Raw genomic sequence first — 18,824 nt, forward strand, 5'->3', positions numbered from 1 at the left:
GGAGGTTTCAACTCATTCAAAATACAACCCTTTTGAAATGGCAATTCTTTGCCGTGACCCGGATTCAGACCGGGGTCCTGCGGCCACAACGCAGAGTACTAAACACTATACGATCACAGCGAGCTACCAAAGATTGCTTGTAAAGCCTACTCATGCTCTGACAGAGACCTGTACAAGTTGGCTGAACTCTTCCTTTAGCGCTCTAAATGAATCAACTGAAGAACCAGCTGAACTTGAGACAGTTGGTACGTTGTAATTCTTTGAAAAAGTTCCCTTTTTCTGTGAAATTGGAAAATCTCAATTGCATCCTCCTCACATCACTCCAAATTCTCAAGACTCATTGGTTGAGAAAAGCAGAACATTCTCCACTTTCCACCAATGTGTTCAATGACATGTATGAAAAGGCTCTGCTGAGATTCGAACTCAGGATCTCCTGTTTACTAGACAGGCGCTTTAACCAACTAAGCCACAGCGCCTGTCGATGCCAAGTATGTTGCAGGTAAGAACACGCCACACGTATTTATATCAAACATGTCTCATTCATTTAACCCATATCTCTGTCTTGCAAAATCACGTCACAAAACAGATGTTATTTACTAATATTGGAATCGATATGGACTCCTTCAATTGTCTAGCAACAGGGTTTGTTAAGCTATGTTTTGGGACCCAAAGTGGGCCTGAGTATGTGAGAGGTGGGCAGCGAGATATCAGTAAACATTTTGAGTCACAAGCTATTTCTTCTTCATTTCGGTCATCCGAGGACAGTACATTTTTCATTTGGGTCTCGAACTGAATAAACTCAAGATACTCTGACATGGATTCTTAAACTATGGTTTGGGTCCCAAAGTGGGAATATCGCGAGATATGAGTAAACATTCAGAATCATACACGATTTCTTCATCATTTTGGTCGTTTCGGGGAAACTACATTTCTCAGTTGGATCTCGAGATTAAAAATGGTAAAACCTAAGAAAAAGCAGATGAATCAGTTAATGTAAGTAATTAACCTACCATGAGATGGGGACTTTGTCAAATGGAAGAGTTATTGAGTTTCTTAGCTCACACAGGTTTCAACTCATTCAAAATACAACCCTTTTGAAATGGCAATTCTTTGCCGTGACCCGGATTCAGACCGGGGTTCCTGCGGCCACAACGCAGAGTACTAAACACTATACGATCACAGCGAGCTACCAAAGATTGCTTGTAAAGCCTACTCATGCTCTGACAGAGACCTGTACAAGTTGGCTGAACTCTTCCTTTAGCGCTCTAAATGAATCAACTGAAGAACCAGCTGAACTTGAGACAGTTGGTACGTTGTAATTCTTTGAAAAAGTTCCCTTTTTCTGTGAAATGGAAAATCTCAATTGCATTCTCCTCACATCACTCCAAATTCTCAAGACTCATTGGTTGAGAAAAGCAGAACATTCTCCACTTTCCACCAATGTGTTCAATGACATGTATGAAAAGGCTCTGCTGAGATTCGAACTCAGGATCTCCTGTTTACTAGACAGGCGCTTTAACCAACTAAGCCACAGCGCCTGTAGATGCCAAGTATGTTGCAGGTAAGAACACCGCCACACGTATTTATATCAAACATGTCTCATTCATTTAACCCATATCTCTGTCTTGCAAAATCACGTCACAAAACAGATGTTATTTACTAATATTGGAATCGATATGGACTCCTTCAATTGTCTAGCAACAGGGTTTGTTAAGCTATGTTTTGGGACCCAAAGTGGGCCTGAGTATGTGAGAGGTGGGCAGCGAGATATCAGTAAACATTTTGAGTCACAAGCTATTTCTTCTTCATTTCGGTCATCCGAGGACAGTACATTTTTCATTTGGGTCTCGAACTGAATAAACTCAAGATACTCTGACATGGATTCTTAAACTATGGTTTGGGTCCCAAAGTGGGAATATCGCGAGATATGAGTAAACATTCAGAATCATACACGATTTCTTCATCATTTTGGTCGTTTCGGGGAAACTACATTTCTCAGTTGGATCTCGAGATTAAAAATGGTAAAAACCTAAGAAAAAGCAGATGAATCAGTTAATGTAAGTAATTAACCTACCATGAGATGGGGACTTTGTCAAATGGAAGAGTTATTGAGTTTCTTAGCTCACACAGGAGGTTTCAACTCATTCAAAATACAACCCTTTTGAAATGGCAATTCTTTGCCGTGACCCGGATTCAGACCGGGTTCCTGCGGCCACAACGCAGAGTACTAAACACTATACGATCACAGCGAGCTACCAAAGATTGCTTGTAAAGCCTACTCATGCTCTGACAGAGACCTGTACAAGTTGGCTGAACTCTTCCTTTAGCGCTCTAAATGAATCAACTGAAGAACCAGCTGAACTTGAGACAGTTGGTACGTTGTAATTCTTTGAAAAAGTTCCCTTTTTCTGTGAAATTGGAAAATCTCAATTGCATTCTCCTCACATCTTTTCTCCTCTCATCACTCCAAATTCTCAAGACTCATTGGTTGAGAAAAGCAGAACATTCTCCACTTTCCACCAATGTGTTCAATGACATGTATGAAAAGGCTCTGCTGAGATTCGAACTCAGGATCTCCTGTTTACTAGACAGGCGCTTTAACCAACTAAGCCACAGCGCCTGTAGATGCCAAGTATGTTGCAGGTAAGAACACCGCCACACGTATTTATATCAAACATGTCTCATTCATTTAACCCATATCTCTGTCTTGCAAAATCACGTCACAAAACAGATGTTATTTACTAATATTGGAATCGATATGGACTCCTTCAATTGTCTAGCAACAGGGTTTGTTAAGCTATGTTTTGGGACCCAAAGTGGGCCTGAGTATGTGAGAGGTGGGCAGCGAGATATCAGTAAACATTTTGAGTCACAAGCTATTTCTTCTTCATTTCGGTCATCCGAGGACAGTACATTTTTCATTTGGGTCTCGAACTGAATAAACTCAAGATACTCTGACATGGATTCTTAAACTATGGTTTGGGTCCCAAAGTGGGAATATCGCGAGATATGAGTAAACATTCAGAATCATACACGATTTCTTCATCATTTTGGTCGTTTCGGGGAAACTACATTTCTCAGTTGGATCTCGAGATTAAAAATGGTAAAAACCTAAGAAAAAGCAGATGAATCAGTTAATGTAAGTAATTAACCTACCATGAGATGGGGACTTTGTCAAATGGAAGAGTTATTGAGTTTCTTAGCTCACACAGGAGGTTTTCAACTCATTCAAAATACAACCCTTTTTGAAATGGCAATTCTTTGCCGTGACCCGGATTCAGACCGGGGGTTCCTGCGGCCACACACGCAGAGTACTAAACACTATACGATCACAGCGAGCTACCCAAAGATGCTTTGTAAAGCCTACTCATGCTCTGACAGAGACCTGTACAATGTGGCTGACTCTTCCTTTAGCGGCTCTAAATGAATCAACTGAAGAACCAGCTGAACTTGAGACAGTTGGTACGTTGTAATTCTTTGAAAAAGTTCCCTTTTTCTGTGAAATTGGAAAATCTCAATTGCATTCTCCTCACATCTTTTCTCCTCTCATCACTCCAAATTCTCAAGACTCATTGGTTGAGAAAAGCAGAACATTCTCCACTTTCCACCAATGTGTTCAATGACATGTATGAAAAGGCTCTGCTGAGATTCGAACTCAGGATCTCCTGTTTACTAGACAGGCGCTTTAACCAACTAAGCCACAGCGCCTGTAGATGCCAAGTATGTTGCAGGTAAGAACACCGCCACACGTATTTATATCAAACATGTCTCATTCATTTAACCCATATCTCTGTCTTGCAAAATCACGTCACAAAACAGATGTTATTTACTAATATTGGAATCGATATGGACTCCTTCAATTGTCTAGCAACAGGGTTTGTTAAGCTATGTTTTGGGACCCAAAGTGGGCCTGAGTATGTGAGAGGTGGGCAGCGAGATATCAGTAAACATTTTGAGTCACAAGCTATTTCTTCTTCATTTCGGTCATCCGAGGACAGTACATTTTTCATTTGGGTCTCGAACTGAATAAACTCAAGATACTCTGACATGGATTCTTAAACTATGGTTTGGTCCCAAAGTGGGAATATCGCGAGATATGAGTAAACATTCAGAATCATACACGATTTCTTCATCATTTTGGTCGTTTCGGGGAAACTACATTTCTCAGTTGGATCTCGAGATTAAAAATGGTAAAAACCCTACGAATAAAAGCAGGATGAGATGAATAAGTCCTAAGTTAATGTAAGTAATTAACCCCTACCATGAGATGGGACATTTGTCAAATGGAAGAGTAGAGTGTTATTGCGTTTCTTAGCTCACACCGGACGCGGTTTCCAACTCATTCAACATAACAACCCTTTTGGGCACCACAATGCGCAATTCTTTGCCGTGACCCGGTTCAGACCGGGGTTCGTTGACCTGCGGCCACAACGCAGTAGTACTCAACACTATACGATCCACAGCGAGCTTACCAAAGATTGCTGTAAAGCCTACTCATGCTCTGACAGAGGACCCTGTTACAAGTTGCTGAACTCTTTCCTTTAGCGCTCTAAATGAATCACCTGAAGAACCAGCTGAACTTGAGACAGTGGTACATTGGTAATTCGTTTTGAAAAAGTTCTCCTTTTTCTGTGAATTGGAAAATCTCCAATTGCATTCCCTCCTTCACATCATCCAAATTCTCAAGCCTCAGGTGACGTTGAGAACTAAGCAAGAACATTCTCCACTTTCCACCAATGTGTTCAATGAACTGTATGAAAAGGCTCTGCTGAGATTCGAACTCAGGATCTCCTGTTTACTAGACAGGCGCTTTAACCAACTAAGCCACAGCGCCTGTAGATGCCAAGTATGTTGCAGGTAAGAACACCGCCACACGTATTTATATCAAACATGTCTCATTCATTTAACCCATATCTCTGTCTTGCAAAATCACGTCACAAAACAGATGTTATTTACTAATATTGGAATCGATATGGACTCCTTCAATTGTCTAGCAACAGGGTTTGTTAAGCTATGTTTTGGGACCCAAAGTGGGCCTGAGTATGTGAGAGGTGGGCAGCGAGATATCAGTAAACATTTTGAGTCACAAGCTATTTCTTCTTCATTTCGGTCATCCGAGGACAGTACATTTTTCATTTGGGTCTCGAACTGAATAAACTCAAGATACTCTGACATGGATTCTTAAACTATGGTTTGGGTCCCAAAGTGGGAATATCGCGAGATATGAGTAAACATTCAGAATCATACACGATTTCTTCATCATTTTGGTCGTTTCGGGGAAACTACATTTCTCAGTTGGATCTCGAGATTAAAAATGGTAAAACCTAAGAAAAAGCAGATGAATCAGTTAATGTAAGTAATTAACCTACCATGAGATGGGGACTTTGTCAAATGGAAGAGTTATTGAGTTTCTTAGCTCACACAGGAGGTTTCAACTCATTCAAAATACAACCCTTTTGAAATGGCAATTCTTTGCCGTGACCCGGATTCAGACCGGGGTTCCTGCGGCCACAACGCAGAGTACTAAACACTATACGATCACAGCGAGCTACCAAAGATTGCTTGTAAAGCCTACTCATGCTCTGACAGAGACCTGTACAAGTTGGCTGAACTCTTCCTTTAGCGCTCTAAATGAATCAACTGAAGAACCAGCTGAACTTGAGACAGTTGGTACGTTGTAATTCTTTGAAAAAGTTCCCTTTTTCTGTGAAATTGGAAAATCTCAATTGCATTCTCCTCACATCTTTTCTCCTCTCATCACTCCAAATTCTCAAGACTCATTGGTTGAGAAAAGCAGAACATTCTCCACTTTCCACCAATGTGTTCAATGACATGTATGAAAAGGCTCTGCTGAGATTCGAACTCAGGATCTCCTGTTTACTAGACAGGCGCTTTAACCAACTAAGCCACAGCGCCTGTAGATGCCAAGTATGTTGCAGGTAAGAACACCGCCACACGTATTTATATCAAACATGTCTCATTCATTTAACCCATATCTCTGTCTTGCAAAATCACGTCACAAAACAGATGTTATTTACTAATATTGGAATCGATATGGACTCCTTCAATTGTCTAGCAACAGGGTTTGTTAAGCTATGTTTTGGGACCCAAAGTGGGCCTGAGTATGTGAGGTGGGCAGCGAGATATCAGTAAACATTTTGAGTCACAAGCTATTTCTTCTTCATTTCGGTCATCCGAGGACAGTACATTTTTCATTTGGGTCTCGAACTGAATAAACTCAAGATACTCTGACATGGATTCTTAAACTATGGTTTGGGTCCCAAAGTGGGAATATCGCGAGATATGAGTAAACATTCAGAATCATACACGATTTCTTCATCATTTTGGTCGTTTCGGGGAAACTACATTTCTCAGTTGGATCTCGAGATTAAAAATGGTAAAAACCTAAGAAAAAGCAGATGAATCAGTTAATGTAAGTAATTAACCTACCATGAGATGGGACTTTGTCAAATGGAAGAGTTATTGTTTCTTAGCTCACACAGGAGGTTTCAACTCATTCAAAATACAACCCTTTTGAAATGGCAATTCTTTGCCGTGACCCGGATTCAGACCGGGGTTCCTGCGGCCACAACGCAGAGTACTAAACACTATACGATCACAGCGAGCTACCAAAGATTGCTTGTAAAGCCTACTCATGCTCTGACAGAGACCTGTACAAGTTGGCTGAACTCTTCCTTTAGCGCTCTAAATGAATCAACTGAAGAACCAGCTGAACTTGAGACAGTTGGTACGTTGTAATTCTTTGAAAAAGTTCCCTTTTTCTGTGAAATTGGAAAATCTCAATTGCATCCTCCTCACATCACTCCAAATTCTCAAGACTCATTGGTTGAGAAAAGCAGAACATTCTCCACTTTCCACCAATGTGTTCAATGACATGTATGAAAGGCTCTGCTGAGATTCGAACTCAGGATCTCCTGTTTACTAGACAGGCGCTTTAACCAACTAAGCCACAGCGCCTGTAGATGCCAAGTATGTTGCAGGTAAGAACACCGCCACACGTATTTATATCAAACATGTCTCATTCATTTAACCCATATCTCTGTCTTGCAAAATCACGTCACAAAACAGATGTTATTTACTAATATTGGAATCGATATGGACTCCTTCAATTGTCTAGCAACAGGGTTTGTTAAGCTATGTTTTGGGACCCAAAGTGGGCCTGAGTATGTGAGAGGTGGGCAGCGAGATATCAGTAAACATTTTGAGTCACAAGCTATTTCTTCTTCATTTCGGTCATCCGAGGACAGTACATTTTTCATTTGGGTCTCGAACTGAATAAACTCAAGATACTCTGACATGGATTCTTAAACTATGGTTTGGGTCCCAAAGTGGGAATATCGCGAGATATGAGTAAACATTCAGAATCATACACGATTTCTTCATCATTTTGGTCGTTTCGGGGAAACTACATTTCTCAGTTGGATCTCGAGATTAAAAATGGTAAAAACCTAAGAAAAGCAGATGAATCAGTTAATGTAAGTAATTAACCTACCATGAGATGGGGACTTTGTCAAATGGAAGAGTTATTGAGTTTCTTAGCTCACACAGGAGGTTTCAACTCATTCAAAATACAACCCTTTTGAAATGGCAATTCTTTGCCGTGACCCGGATTCAGACCGGGTTCCTGCGGCCACAACGCAGAGTACTAAACACTATACGATCACAGCGAGCTACCAAAGATTGCTTGTAAAGCCTACTCATGCTCTGACAGAGACCTGTACAAGTTGGCTGAACTCTTCCTTTAGCGCTCTAAATGAATCAACTGAAGAACCAGCTGAACTTGAGACAGTTGGTACGTTGTAATTCTTTGAAAAAGTTCCCTTTTTCTGTGAAATTGGAAAATCTCAATTGCATCCTCCTCACATCACTCCAAATTCTCAAGACTCATTGGTTGAGAAAGCAGAACATTCTCCACTTTCCACAATGTGTTCAATGACATGTATGAAAAGGCTCTGCTGAGATTCGAACTCAGGATCTCCTGTTTACTAGACAGGCGCTTTAACCAACTAAGCCACAGCGCCTGTAGATGCCAAGTATGTTGCAGGTAAGAACACCGCCACACGTATTTATATCAAACATGTCTCATTCATTTAACCCATATCTCTGTCTTGCAAAATCACGTCACAAAACAGATGTTATTTACTAATATTGGAATCGATATGGACTCCTTCAATTGTCTAGCAACAGGGTTTGTTAAGCTATGTTTTGGGACCCAAAGTGGGCCTGAGTATGTGAGAGGTGGGCAGCGAGATATCAGTAAACATTTTGAGTCACAAGCTATTTCTTCTTCATTTCGGTCATCCGAGGACAGTACATTTTCATTTGGGTCTCGAACTGAATAACTCAAGATACTCTGACATGGATTCTTAAACTATGGTTTGGACCCAAAGTGGGAATATCGCGAATATGAGTAAACATTCAGATCATACACGATTTTTCATCATTTGGTCGTTTCGGGAACTACATTCTCAGTTGGATCTCGAGAATTAAAAAATGAAGTGGGCAAATAACAAACCCCTCTTAACATTATTTAAGATAGAATTTAAATATTATTTTGAAAAGATCAGTAAATGTAAAAACAAAAAAGCAATATAAGAGACTCATATCTCCCTCACTATCTTTAAACACCAACTGTCAGAGCAGGTCACAGATCATTGAACCTGTACATAGCCCATTTGTAAGTAGCCCATCCAACTACCTCATCCCCATATTGTTACTTTTTTTTCTCCTCCTTTGCACCCCAGTATCTCTACTTCCACATTCTCCTTCTGCACATCTATCACTCCAGTGTTTTATTGCTAAATTGTAATCACTTCGCCATTACGGCCAATCTATTGTCCTACCTCCCTAATCTTATCTCATTTGCACACACTATATATATATATTCTATTGCTATTGACTGTATGTTTGTTTATTCCATGTGTAACTCTGTGTTATTGTTTGTGTCGCACTGCTTTACTTTATCTTGGCCAGGTCACAATTGTAAATGAGAACTTGTTCTCAACTGGCCTACCTGGTTAAATAAAGGTGAAGTAAAAACATTAAATAAAAGTGTTTAACTAATTGAAAAGGAATCTTGATATGTAATACCCCTGTCTGTTAGGTTTATGTACTCTTCTTTGTATATTTGTTTGTATTGTTGTGCTCATAATAATTAATAAATATATATATATATATATATATATATATATATATATATATAAATGACTTAACCACTCATACACTGAAGCAAAGATAATTTATTATATTGACAAGAGAGCCGAGTGACCACAATGGCAATGCATGTGCTCAATGATTAAAGACAGGAACAGGTGGTGACCATTCTAGCTAATGAGAGGGCAGGTATGAGTGTGAGCAACACGCAACACTAAAAGTCGTTTTTCTCAAAGTTGCCGAAATGCCACGTGCATCCACATATATCAGTACATTTGTAACAGCTTAAACATTACGAAACTTATATTCAATCAAAATCCTCATGTAATTAGAAAATAAAATGGGATTATCTCACGCTGAAAGATTTTGGGCAAAGTAAAAGCTCTCGCCTTGAAGGCTTCATCTCGGTCTGTTATTTTTTATTTAAAAAAATTGTTGTTTATTAAAAAGTAAAATTCTATTGGTAACACCTAAAGCCATAGTATCAGGCAAAAGCAATATGCTACAGTGCAGGTCTAACTACAGCGGTTATTGTTGAAAAAGGTCTGTGTTTGTTGTATCCTTTGAAGAAAATAGGAAGAATTTAAACATTCATTCTAATATTAGGCTAATTTAGAAATAGTCTACATCTGCGTTTGATTTAGGATATAAAAGGAATTGAACTTTGAGACGCAGTTCTGTAAACTTCTGTTTCATTCTCTAAGATCACATGTTTCAATAGCATATGTAGCTTTTCCAGAATGCAGTCAAAACAAAAACTGTAGGGTTTATCACATATTTTTACATCAATAACATTTTCAGAATGAGGTATGGGAATAAAGTAGTGGACAGAGAAAGAAAGAAAGGCTGGCTTTTGTAGAAATGGTATTTGTTGATACACCTTTCGGTGTCAAATAACATATTGTACTTCACAAATGGTACGTCAAAGTTGATTACATTAGAAATAACTACACAAAATCAGTAGCTACATACGTCTAACCACACACATGTTATTAAGCTAAAACTGTGAAGTGGAAAACGTTTTACAGCTAATGAAAATAAATCAAGTAATAAAGTAATAAATAAAGTACCATCCTAACAACTTCAGTTCACATGACCTGATCTTCCACAACTGTTGACAGGGTGCTTTCAGGGTGCTGGGTTATTGCTCAATACAGCCATGTAGTTGAAACGTCATTGGTATTCATAAGAACTAGAGCTGTGTTCGAAAACTCATGCTAACTGCACTAACCATACCATTTGTGATGTAAGTGGAGTATGTAGTATGGTTATTGGTCATAGTATGGATATAGTTAGTATGCCAGAAGTACCCAGATATCATACATAATTTGCCAAAATATGTAGTATACAAGCAGTGGACATTATTTCCGTGCTTTCAGGGTCCATAATGCAATTCTTCAGAAAACGGCCGTGGCCTCACAACGTTTTCAGTTTTTTTTAAATGGCAGAAAATTTTGCCAAAGTCAGACAAAGAGCGGATACAATTTCATTGCTTTTAACTAACTATGACAAATGTTAAGAAATGTTCAGCGATGTAATGAATTTTCAAATAAGTTATGTTACAATTCTTTAGCTACGCTATCCTTACAAACCGCATAGCGTATCTTTGCAGCAGTAATAATATTATTATTTTCAATGACCAAACTCGGACTACACTGGGCCCATTACTGCCGGATGTGATACATGCTGGATTTAAACCAGGTACTATAGTGACGCCGCTTGCACTGAGATGCAGTGCTATAGACCGCTGCTCCACTTGGGAGCCCTATGAACTAATAGTATATTGTACGCAGTATGTACTCATTAAGTATGTAGTATACAGCATGTTAGTATGGGTATTCGAACACTACTTAGGTCTTCTGGGGCAGTATGCATCAAGCCTCTCAGAGTAAGAGTGCCGGGTTAGGATCAGTTTAGCCTTTTAGATCACATTGAATAACATTACATGGATGGGGAAGCTCCTCCCCCCAGCTTCCACTGATTTATACAGCCCCTGGTCTTTCCTGGCCTAGTATGTAAGGTAGTAGCTCTACTCCAATTGTTTTAGAACAGGACCCCCTTTTTCCTAAAATGTAAGCCAAAACAGGCTCTATCTATCAGTTTGTCAAGCTACTATCTAGGTTAATTGTTTGTATCTAGGTTCATTGTATCTTCAACATAGATAATCCTTGAAGTATGTGCCCTGCTCTCTGTTACTTTGATCAACAGTTTTAGACTGAACCTCACTTTATAGTGTAATGTTTTCATTATGAGCGCAAACAATGATTTGGAGACAATGAGACGATCAGACTGTTGGGAGTGACAGTAGACTTGTGCTTAAACCAGTGTTACAAAAAGGGCTGTGACATACTTGGCATTCCTTTTTTTAAAGTTTGGGTGAGCATATAAGGCGAACGTCTAGCATCCCAATGGTTTCTTGTAACTCATCACAGACAACTTGAGCTTTTTTTCTAATGATCAACTTTGCAACGATTTACTACTATTTAGCTACTTTGAAACTACTTAGCATGTTAGCTAACCCTTCCTCTAACCCTAACCCTTTAACCTAACTCCTAACCTTAACCTTAGACCTAACCTTAACCCTTAACCCCTAGCCTAGCTAAATTTAGCCACCTAGCTAATGTTAGCACCTAGCCACCGGGCTAACGTTAGCCACAACAAATTGGAATTCTAAACATATCATATGTTTAGCAATTCGTAACATGTTGTACAAATTACAATTTGTCAAATATAATATGAAATGGATGATGGACACCCACAAATTAATACACACCATACAAAACATATCATACTAATTGGAGTATCGAGGTAGTTCTGTTCTGTTATTAACGGAAAATAACTACCTTGAGACCAACAATGGTGGAAAAATGAAGATAGTTCACTCAAGCTGTTTACCACTGTAAACAGGAGGTGCAGTTTTGTGACTGCAGAAACAGACATGAGGGATGATGAATGGGCGAAGACCGGCTGATACCAGATTTGAAGAAAAGGAAGAAGGGAAGAAGGAGAGAACAGCAGGAACAAACCCTATACTATGTAACTTACATATACTGTGTAACTTACTAAGGCATTTTTAAACAAATAGTTGTGAATGGTTGTTTCTGGTGAATTTAAGGGAAAATACAACAACCTTTCTGAAAATGTTGTCAATGTAGTCAATCAGAACTCAAATACCAATTGTTATGTATTACTTGAAACAGTTTGTCTAACTATAACAGTTCAGAAAGTCACCACCAATGTCAAAACCCATTATTCTATTTATGTTCCCTTCACCATGTCTGGGTAGTACGTGGTTTTGAAAAAATGTATTTCTTTATACAGTGGGTCAAAAAAGTATTTAGTCAGCCACCAATTGTGCAAGTTCTCCCACTTAAAAGCATGAGAGAGGCCTGTAATTTTCATCGTAGGTACACTTCAACTATGAGAGACAAAATTTGAAAAAAAATCCTGAAAATCACATTGTAGGATATTTAATGAATTTATTTGCAAATTATGGTGGAAAATAAGTATTTGGTCAATAACAAAAGTTTATCTCAATACTTTGTTATATACCCTGTGTTGGCAATGACAGAGGTCAAATGTTTTCTGTAAGTCTTCACAAGGTTTTCACACACTGTTGCTGGTATTTTGGCCCATTCCTCCATGCAGATCTCCTCTAGAGCAGTGATGTTTTGGGGCTGTTGCTGGGCAACACGGACTTTCAACTCCCTCCAAAGATTTTCTATGGGGTTGAGATCTGGAGACTGGCTAGGCCACTCCAGGACCTTGAAATGCTTCTTACGAAGCCACTCCTTCGTTGCCCAGGCAGTGTGTTTGGGATCATTGTCATGCTGAAAGACCCAACCATGTTTCATCTTCAATACCCTTGCTGATGGAATGAGGTTTTCACTCAAAATCTCACAATACATGACCCCATTCATTCTTTCCTTTACACGGATCAGTCGTCCTGGTCCCTTTGCAGAAAAACAACATTTTTTGTTGTTGTCATGTTTTTAACTGATTATATGTCTCATTTCAAGTTACAAGCTGCTGGCTTAAATAAACATTCAATCATTTATTTTGCGTAGAAAGCCAAGCAAAAGCGTTTAGATAGAAAGATGTGTGTGTCAAGAATGCTAGAATGTACGTTTAAAAACTAAGTTGCATATGCAAATTAGCCAACACAGCATATCCTACACATATACTGTAGCATACCTTGCAATACAATGTTCTCTAAAAAACAACTGGGGAAAAGGTATACAATTTGGTCTGCAATAAGAGAACCAGAGTTTGATTTCTAATTCAGATGAGCTCTCAAGTGTCAGCAGATTCCCAATACCATTGATGGGCAGGCATGCGTAATGTTGGAGGCGTTGGAGAATTATAAAAAAATCTGCAGGATTATAGAAAAAGCGGTTGAGTTTCAAATAGTTCATGTTTGTGAACTTGAATATATTTACTGTATGTGGTAGAAATTATTAGCCTAACTATCCTGCTAATCTTCTAAAAGTTGAAGCTGCTGGCAAGGGTCAAAACCGGGAGGACAGGCAAAAGAGAGATAAGAAAAATCAGGGGCACGGGAAATAAACGCTGGTTGACTTGACATTACAAACTGGCACAGAGAGACAGGAAACACAGGGATAAATACACCGGGGAAAATAATTGACACCTGTGAAACAGATCATGGCGTGAGACTTAGACCATGAGAAACAAGATTCTCTGATCTGATGAAACCAAGACTGAACTCTTTGGCCTGAATGCCACGTGTCACGTCTGGAGGAAACCTGGCACAATCCCTACGGTGAATCATGGTGATGGCAGCATCATAGCGTTGGAATGTTTTTCAGTGGCAGGGACTGGGAGACTAGCAAGGATCGAGGGAAAGATGAACAAAGAAAAGTACAAAGAGATCCTTGATGAAAACCTGCTCCAGAGCATTCAGGACCTCAGACTGGGGGCGAAGGTGCAACTTCCAACAGGACAACGACCCTAAGCACACAGCCAAGACAACACAGGAGTGGCTTTGGGACATGTCTCTGAATGTCCTTGAGTGGCCCAGCCAGAGCCCGGACATGCACCCGATCATCTCTAGAGAGAACTGAAAATCGCTGTGTAGCGACGCTCCACCTCCAACCTGACAGACCTTGAGAGGATCTGCAGAGACGAATAGGAGAAACTCCACAAATACAAGTGTGCCAAGCTTGTAGCATCATACCCAAGAACACTTGAGGCTGTAATCACTGCCGAAGGTTCTTCAACAAAGTACTGAGAAAAGGGTCTGAATACTTATGTAAATGCGATATTTCCATATTTATTTATTTTTTATATAGATTTGCAAAAATGTCTGAAAACCTGTTTTTGCTGTGTCATTATGGGATATTGTGTGTATACTGATGAGGGGGAAAAACAATTAATCCATTTTAGAATAAGGCTTTAACGTCACAAAATGTGGAAAAAGTCAATGGGTCTGAATACTTTCTGAATGCACTGTATATGACCATTAAGGCCAGATCGTTCTTCAAGATGTTCAGACGTTCATAGGTGACAAGCAGGGTCAAATAATAATCACAGTGGTTATAGAGGACACATGTCAGCACCTCAGGAGTAAATGTCAGTTAACTTTTCATGGCCCAGCATTCAGAGGTTGATGGAGAAACGAAACAGCAGGTCCCGGGATAAGGTAGCATGTCTAGTGAACAGGTCAGGGTTCCATAGCTGCAGGCAGAACAGCAGAAACTGGATCAGCAGCACAACCAGGTGGACTGGAGAGTCTTCAGGCCAGGTAGTTCTAAGGCATGGTCATAGAGCTCAGGTCCTCACATGCCCCCTCCCTCCCGCACAGACTATTGAAGCATATACAGTAACCAATCAAAAGTTTGGACAAACCTACCCATTCAACTTTTTACTATTTTCCACAATGTATAGTAGTAGTGAAGACATCAAAACTATGAAAAAACACATGGAATCATGAACCAAAAAAGTGTGAAACACAAATTTACAATTTTAGATTCTTCAAAGTAGCCACACTTTGCCTTGATGACAACTTTGCACACTCTTGGAATTCTCTCAACCAGCTTCATCTGGAATGCTTTAACAGTCTTGGGAGTTCCCACATATGCTGAGCACTTGTTGGCTGCTTTTCCTTCATTCTGCAGCCCAAATCACCCCAATTTGGTAATTGGTATTTTATTAGGATCCCCATTAGCTGTTGCGATAGATACGCAATACTTCTTGGTTGTAAATGTTGGTGGCAGTTGTGGAAAGAATATAGCAGCAATTATTAAAAATGCAATTGCTGATTAGGCCATTTTCCCCTTTAACCAGGTGGCCTATCCAATAGGAAGTCATGTACCATATGGACACATTAACAATGTCTATCAACATTTTTTCCAGTTCAAGTTTAAGTTGAGTTTGCCTGTCAATTACCAAAATGATTTTTCAGTAAATTACCAGTAGCGCTGCAACCATATGACAACTCCAATTAGTCCCTTAGAGTGAACGAGAGGCTTGAAGACTCATTACTATTTGGAGCACACAGTTCATAATTTGCTGTAGGGGAACAATTGGGCATTATCAACTGAAACAGAAGACATATTTAGTAGGTGTCAGTAAAAGCTGAACTTCCCATCACAGCTGGTTGACAGGTTTGATTGACCTCTAGGCTGTCTAATAAACTTGTGATGCACAGAGTAAAGGTTCACATCAACTGTAGTTAACATTTCAACCCTATGGAGCTTGTGTTGACAGTTGGTCGCTTTATTGACATGGCACTATTATAAGATACAGTGAAGGACACCCTCTGTGGTCAGAGGTAAAATCCTTCATAAACCTCATGTTAAACTTCTCCTATTGTTGTGACCCTCAGCCACTAGTAGGTCTACAATTAACACTATTTATCACTGGTATGAAGATGATCAGTAAGAGAGCGCAAAGAACCTGAAGACTGATACAACATCCATTACTACAGGTCAACACTTAAACAACCTATAGTGATATTTTTTTAATTGTTTTACAAAAAGCCTTGCCTCAAATACAAGTAGTGTTGTCAACAGAAACATCTCAAGACACCAGTTTAACACTCTCCCCTCCCTATAAATGCAAAGCCAGTAGGATCTATCAGAGTAGCCAGGAGTCCTGGTCTGAGGCTGGAGGCCGTAGCCTGGGGATGAAAGTAGTTTAGCTCTGGCCTCCCAGGGTGTGCTTGTCAAACAGGTACTCTGCCATCTTGTTTTTGACAGCATCCATCTTGGTGAGGTTGGTGATGTAGTCACCCAGCTTCTTAATGGCCTCCACCTGCTCATTCAGGTAATGGGTCTCCAAGAAGTTGCACAGCTAAAGAGCGAAAACACAGGTCAGACAAGAGAATGACTACAGCCCATTGTAGATACAGTAACACACAAGAGCCTGGTGGTAATGGAATAAGGGAAGATAATGAGGTGTCTGCAGTTTATTATTTAACTAGGCAAGTCCGTTAAGAACAAATACTTATTGACATTGGCATCCTAATGTGGAACAGTGGGTTAACTGCCTTGTTCAAGGGCGGAACATATTACCTTCTCAGCACCGGGATTCAAACCAGCAACCTCTGTTACCGGCCCAAAGCTCTAACCACTAGACAACCTGCTGCACTTTTTGCAAACTTTTGCATTAACGGCATAGTGTGCATCTGTGGACTATTGTGTGCATGTGAAGCAGGTCACAATCATGTCATTAATTAGTAGAGCTACAACAAATACATGTGTTTCCACCATAACTTACATGGGGGTCACCCTTGTCAGAGGCAATCTTGTGCAGGTCCAGCAGGGCCTGGTTCACATTCTTCTCCAGCTGCAGAGCACACTGCATGGCCTCCAGCCCATTGCCCCACTCATCACGTTCTGGCTTCTACACAGGACAGAGTGAACACAGAAATGTTAATGACCACTAGCAGATGTTAAGGTGAGGATTAAGTTTAGTTACACCCCTTACACTTTCAGTTCAGTGGTTAGAGGCAGTATGTTCAGGACTCCAGGTTATCTAGATCAACATACTCCATGGAGGAGAGTGTGTACAAGTGGTAAAGACATTTATTTCAGTCTACAATCTAAATGTGTTTTTCGACGCTCAGGTGCTCACCTTGATGTCCTGGAGTAAAATGCGTCCACCTCGCTTGTTCTGGAAGGAGAGTAACTTGTCGGCGTGCTCCCGCTCCTCGTCGCTGTTCTCCTTGAAGAAATGCGCGAAGCCAGACAGAGCAACATCGTCACGGGAGAAATAGAAAGCCTGGGTGGATAAACAAAACAGTATGGTTAGAAGAAAAAAAAATGTCAAACGTGACAGAGCATTATGTTCTTGTTGTGGCAACTAAACTTGATGACAAATGCATCTGTAGTCTACTTTGTAACCTGCCAATTAAACTGTCAAGGAGTTGTTACGCACTCTGTCAAAGATAGATTGCCGGCTGCATTTGAAAAAAAAAAAAGAATATCCACTTCACGGAATTTCTTGGCTATTAATTATCTAGGCCAACAGAATAAAAAGGTGAAAGAGGCATTTAGGCCCAGGAATAATACAGGTAAAACAAAACGGTAATCTTGGTAAACTCCTTACCATTGAAGTGTAGGTGTAGGAGGCAAACATCTCCAAGTTAATCATCCGGTTGATAGCAGCTTCGCAATCGTGGTGATAGTTCTGGCGGATCGGAGACTCCATTTCGGCAGAAATAAAGGTACAAAAATAGAGTTTCTTTGACTATTTTGCTATTACAGTTCAAGTAAGTGCTATGTCGACAACCAGGAATGTTCTATGATGCGGGACGAAGGCAGAGGAGTTCCGTTCAATCACTGTTGAAGCAAGAACTTCTTCATGCGTCTTCGCAGACTTGTGAACTGGAAGGAGCCTTGTTCGCTCTATTTATTGTTCCAAACGGAATGCGTCAGTGAAATCCACCCTCACAGAGCGTAGCCAAACACCTTTAGAATTTCAACAGGAACTAGGCGGGTCATTTAAAGACCAGCCCACTCATACACATGACCAGAAGCAAAGATTACTTTTTATATTGACAAGAGAGCCGAGTGACCACTCTAACAATGGAAATAGATGTGCTCAACGAATGAAGACAGGCGAGATCAGGTGGGACCATTCTAGCCAATGAGAGGGCAGGTACGCGTGTGAACAACACACACAACTAAACATATTTTTCTCAAAGTTTCCGGAATGCCACATGCATCCACATCTGAAGCAGTAGTATCAGCCAAAAGCAATGCTACAGTGCAGGTCTAACAACAGCGGTTATTGTTGAAAAATGTGTGTGTTTGTTATATCCTTAGAATACAATTGGAAGACTTGGAAAATCCATTCTAATGTTAGGCTAATTGAGAAATAGTCTTTGTCTATATTTGATTTAGGATATATAAGGAATTGAAATTTGAGACATAGGTCTGTAAACTTCTGTTTCATTCTCTAAGAGCACATGTTTCAGTAACACATGAAGCTTAATTATTGACCTTTTCCAGAATGCAGTCAAAAGAAAAACTTAGGGTTTATCACATATGGGAATACAGTAGTGGACAGAGAAAGAAAGGCTGGCTTTTGTAGAAATGGTATTTGATGATAGACCTTTCGGTTTCAAATGACATATTGTTGTTGTCAAATGGTATATCAAAGTTGATTACAATAGCCTAGAAATAACT

The 18,824-nt window shown here is 39.9% G+C and overlaps 1 protein-coding gene and 8 non-coding genes across 9 annotated transcripts; all 9 read right to left on the reverse strand.

Annotated features, from left to right (window-relative positions):
• Positions 1–402: 402 nt before the first annotated feature.
• Positions 403–476, reverse strand: trnat-agu (transfer RNA threonine (anticodon AGU)). The gene has a single exon. It is a non-coding gene; the product is annotated as a tRNA-Thr (tRNA).
• Positions 477–1,464: 988 nt separating this feature from the next.
• trnat-agu (transfer RNA threonine (anticodon AGU)) lies at positions 1,465–1,538 on the reverse strand. The gene has a single exon. It is a non-coding gene; the product is annotated as a tRNA-Thr (tRNA).
• A 1,008-nt stretch (positions 1,539–2,546) lies between these two features.
• Positions 2,547–2,620, reverse strand: trnat-agu (transfer RNA threonine (anticodon AGU)). The gene has a single exon. It is a non-coding gene; the product is annotated as a tRNA-Thr (tRNA).
• Positions 2,621–3,634: 1,014 nt separating this feature from the next.
• trnat-agu (transfer RNA threonine (anticodon AGU)) lies at positions 3,635–3,708 on the reverse strand. Its single transcript has one exon. It is a non-coding gene; the product is annotated as a tRNA-Thr (tRNA).
• A 1,052-nt stretch (positions 3,709–4,760) lies between these two features.
• On the reverse strand, positions 4,761–4,834 carry trnat-agu (transfer RNA threonine (anticodon AGU)). Its single transcript has one exon. It is a non-coding gene; the product is annotated as a tRNA-Thr (tRNA).
• A 1,008-nt stretch (positions 4,835–5,842) lies between these two features.
• Positions 5,843–5,916, reverse strand: trnat-agu (transfer RNA threonine (anticodon AGU)). The gene has a single exon. It is a non-coding gene; the product is annotated as a tRNA-Thr (tRNA).
• Positions 5,917–6,904: 988 nt separating this feature from the next.
• trnat-agu (transfer RNA threonine (anticodon AGU)) lies at positions 6,905–6,978 on the reverse strand. The gene has a single exon. It is a non-coding gene; the product is annotated as a tRNA-Thr (tRNA).
• A 990-nt stretch (positions 6,979–7,968) lies between these two features.
• On the reverse strand, positions 7,969–8,042 carry trnat-agu (transfer RNA threonine (anticodon AGU)). The gene has a single exon. It is a non-coding gene; the product is annotated as a tRNA-Thr (tRNA).
• Positions 8,043–15,888: 7,846 nt separating this feature from the next.
• LOC116362535 (ferritin, middle subunit-like) lies at positions 15,889–18,125 on the reverse strand. The gene is made up of 4 exons (XM_031816618.1): positions 17,743–18,125; positions 17,269–17,415; positions 16,912–17,037; positions 15,889–16,485 (listed from the first exon to the last, which is right to left on the reverse strand). Exons 1-4 carry the CDS (start codon positions 17,842–17,844, stop codon positions 16,330–16,332), a joined length of 531 nt encoding a protein of 176 aa, XP_031672478.1. The 5' UTR covers positions 17,845–18,125; the 3' UTR covers positions 15,889–16,329.
• Between the last annotated feature and the right edge of the window lie 699 nt (positions 18,126–18,824).

Source organism: Oncorhynchus kisutch, unplaced genomic scaffold (assembly GCF_002021735.2).
Source record: "Oncorhynchus kisutch isolate 150728-3 unplaced genomic scaffold, Okis_V2 scaffold836, whole genome shotgun sequence".
Lineage (NCBI taxonomy): Eukaryota > Metazoa > Chordata > Actinopteri > Salmoniformes > Salmonidae > Oncorhynchus > Oncorhynchus kisutch.